The sequence below is a fragment of the Stegastes partitus genome, unplaced genomic scaffold, assembly GCF_000690725.1.
Source record: "Stegastes partitus isolate 25-593 unplaced genomic scaffold, Stegastes_partitus-1.0.2 Scaffold785, whole genome shotgun sequence".
Lineage (NCBI taxonomy): Eukaryota > Metazoa > Chordata > Actinopteri > Pomacentridae > Stegastes > Stegastes partitus.
Genome location: NW_007578516.1, coordinates 252,155 through 253,360, shown reverse-complemented (window position 1 = coordinate 253,360; position 1,206 = coordinate 252,155). Strand labels below are relative to the sequence as shown.

Sequence of the window (1,206 nt, the reverse complement as noted above, 5' to 3'; positions counted from 1 at the left end):
ATGCACAAACAATTCCAATGTAACTGAACTGTAATGCACCCGTGCAAATGGCAATACAACTCTGTTTTACTCTAATAATTTTAAGGTATTTTTAAGGTATTTTAATGATGCTTTACTGACTTTTCTAATGTTTTCCTTGAGTAGTTTTTACTTTCAGGACTTTGACCTGTACTGGTTTATTTACTTGCTGCACCACTGATGATCAGTAACTTATATTTGTTTGTCTAATGTGTCCAACATGCACAACTTGTGTTGTTGTGTGTTAAACCTGGGTCCCTGCAGGATGTCTGTGCAGCTTACCAGCACCGGGCTGCGGGCGGTGGGCTGCAGGCTGGACAGGCGGCGGGCCAGCAGCGCTCGGTAGCTGCTCTCGGGGTCGTCCTCCAGAGCGACGCTGTCCGGCTGGGAGTCCTCCACGATCAGGCACGGGTTCTCTGGCTGAGGCAGGCTGGAGTCCAGTTCGCTTCCACCGGGATCCATGAGGTCGGGCCGAGGACGGGGGGAGGGCTGCTGCTACCTGGCCGAGCTGCTGTTAGCTGTCCGGGCAGTGGGGAGACAACGAGCCTGTTATTGTTACCTGAAGCTAGCCGGGGCTAGCATGTTAGCTAAAGTTAATAGGCGAGGATGCTAACGCTCCGCCCAACTGCCGGCTGCTGCCCGCTGAAGAGCTCCGGAGAAATCTTATTACACTCCCGATGCCATATAGATTCACCAAGAAGCCAGCACTTTAGTTAAGTATAGACTAAAATACTGATTATCTATATCTTTGCAGCTCTTTTCGCCTTCTTACCAGCACCCCCACTTCTGTCCGGTTCCCTTTCTCGCGGCAAAACTTGCTGGAAGCGATTTGATTGGTCCATCAGAACAGTGACGTAACAAAAAGGCGACTATTAGTTTGACGAAGTATGATTCTTTATTTTTTCATTTAACTTTCTTTGTTTGTTTGTTCTGTATGTAAAAATAAAAATAATAATAATTCTACAATATAATACATTCTTATTTATAGTATATTTAAAGATGATATTAAAACACTAATGTTCAAATTACGCAGATAAATTTAGATAGCAACTCGTACTTTAGGGTATTCATCTTAGTATTTATGAGACATATTTTGTATTTCGAATAATGCTTACTTGGTTTGCCCAATTATCAAGGTTTTAATGCTTAATTATTGTACTTGTATTTATTTTTCTTAACATGTTACAT

At 43.0% G+C, this 1,206-nt stretch overlaps 1 protein-coding gene across 1 annotated transcript in view; it reads right to left on the bottom strand.

The window, feature by feature from the left end:
- Positions 1–769, bottom strand: part of tp53bp1 (tumor protein p53 binding protein, 1) — a 35,533-nt gene extending 34,764 nt beyond the window's left edge. The window contains exon 1 of the mRNA XM_008292110.1: positions 301–769. Coding sequence (XP_008290332.1) covers positions 301–480 — 180 coding nt within the window. The 5' untranslated portion in view covers positions 481–769. The remainder of the gene's footprint in view (positions 1–300) is intronic.
- Between the last annotated feature and the right edge of the window lie 437 nt (positions 770–1,206).